Consider the following 1,641-nt stretch of genomic DNA (forward strand, 5'->3'; position numbering starts at 1 on the left):
AAATACATGCAATACATATACACAATATATATATACATGTATATACAGTATGTTCATAGCCTGTGCTGTTGGAACCTATCCTTAGAACTGTTTTATAAGACCATTCACATCCATCAATACCTCTATCCCTCTGTTCCTTCATACAATGCATGACTGTAATTTAAGGTCAAGAGGGTGTTTATTCCCATATTCATTCAGATTAAGTTCTTTGATCAAAATACACACTATAAATGTGAAAAAATAAATCTGTCTTGCTACTCTGAAACTTTCTTTCATAAATCAAGACAAAAAAAAAATATCACATTTCAGATACATAATCTTGTATTATTGTTTATGACAAGAGTTGGACTGCAGAAATCTAAATGAGTTCTCTTTTCAATTTATATTTGCATCTGTTTAGCAAATGCCATATTTATGCAACTTTTTTAACATCAATGAAAAAAGATACATTTTTACATCAGCACAAATCTCCGCCCTTTTCTTATGTAAATAGGAATATATAGACATATAGGCTTTTTGTGTTTTACAGAGCTCCAGCAGAGAGAAAATACAGCCACAAACATGCATTGCCTGTCAATATTGCTGATTCTGGTAGCTGCACCCTGTGAGTATTAGCCTTCAGCATTACACATACATTTAGATGATCAATGTGTAACTAGTCTAATATTGAATGGTTGTTCATAGGTCTTGATTGTATTGAGCTGGATCAACCTGCAGTCATGGTAGTAAAACCTGGAGAATCGTTTTCCATTGCCTGTAAGATTACTGGATATTCAGCCTCAGGTGGTGGCTACACAAACTGGATACGACGTTCAAGTGGAAAAGCACTGGAATGGATTGGATGGTTCCTTAGTTCCAGTAGCAATGGTGTCATAGATTCACTGAAAAACAAGATCAGTTTCACTGCTGAATCCTCCAGCAACACAGTTTTTTTAAAAGGAAAAGACTTTAACACTGAGGACACAGCTGTGTATTACTGTGCTCGTGATACACTGTGAGACAAACCATCAAATAACCTGTACAAGAATCTCTCCATTAAACACACCATAAACAATATTTCCATAAACAGGTAGTTTATTTGTTGACAATGAAAGCCTTTGTTGAGTTTCATTTTATATTTTATTTTATTCAATATCTTATGACACAAAACACAACTACAAATGTTAACAGAATCAATACAACTGTTCAAAAACCAATAGATGTTTTGAACAATAAATTAGCCCGAACTATATTTTAGATCAGTTGCATTTTAATTTTCTTCTGTCACACTGGTTCACAGCGTTCATGATTTCAGCACTCAGTTGTGTTTAAAGTGTCAATGACAGAAAGACATGAATGCATTTTAAATTTTAAAGTCTCATATAAACTTTGTTACTTTTCATAGCATCTCGTCTTAATGGCTGTATCATCAGACAATCAAGGCTACTTCATTCTCTCTCCATTTTGCAAAATTGATCTGAACAGAAAGTGGTTGATGTTCATCTGTAGTTAAACAAGATTAAACCAAATAAAACATTCCACACCACACATTTACATGAATCATAAAGTTGCATCTGAGCAAATGATGCAAAGGTCACAGGTTTGTTCCAGATGCAGGTGATGGTAACCTGGAGAGGTAAAGAGTTAACTTTGTAAATCAAT

At 33.8% G+C, this 1,641-nt stretch overlaps 1 gene segment (V, D, J or C); it reads left to right on the top strand.

Moving 5' to 3' along the window:
• Positions 1-548: 548 nt before the first annotated feature.
• Positions 549-998, top strand: LOC127648119 (Ig heavy chain V region 3-6-like). The segment is given in 2 exon segments: positions 549-604; positions 685-998. Coding segments are annotated over 2 exon segments (357 nt in total).
• Positions 999-1,641: the final 643 nt, after the last annotated feature.

Source organism: Xyrauchen texanus, chromosome 8 (assembly GCF_025860055.1).
Source record: "Xyrauchen texanus isolate HMW12.3.18 chromosome 8, RBS_HiC_50CHRs, whole genome shotgun sequence".
Lineage (NCBI taxonomy): Eukaryota > Metazoa > Chordata > Actinopteri > Cypriniformes > Catostomidae > Xyrauchen > Xyrauchen texanus.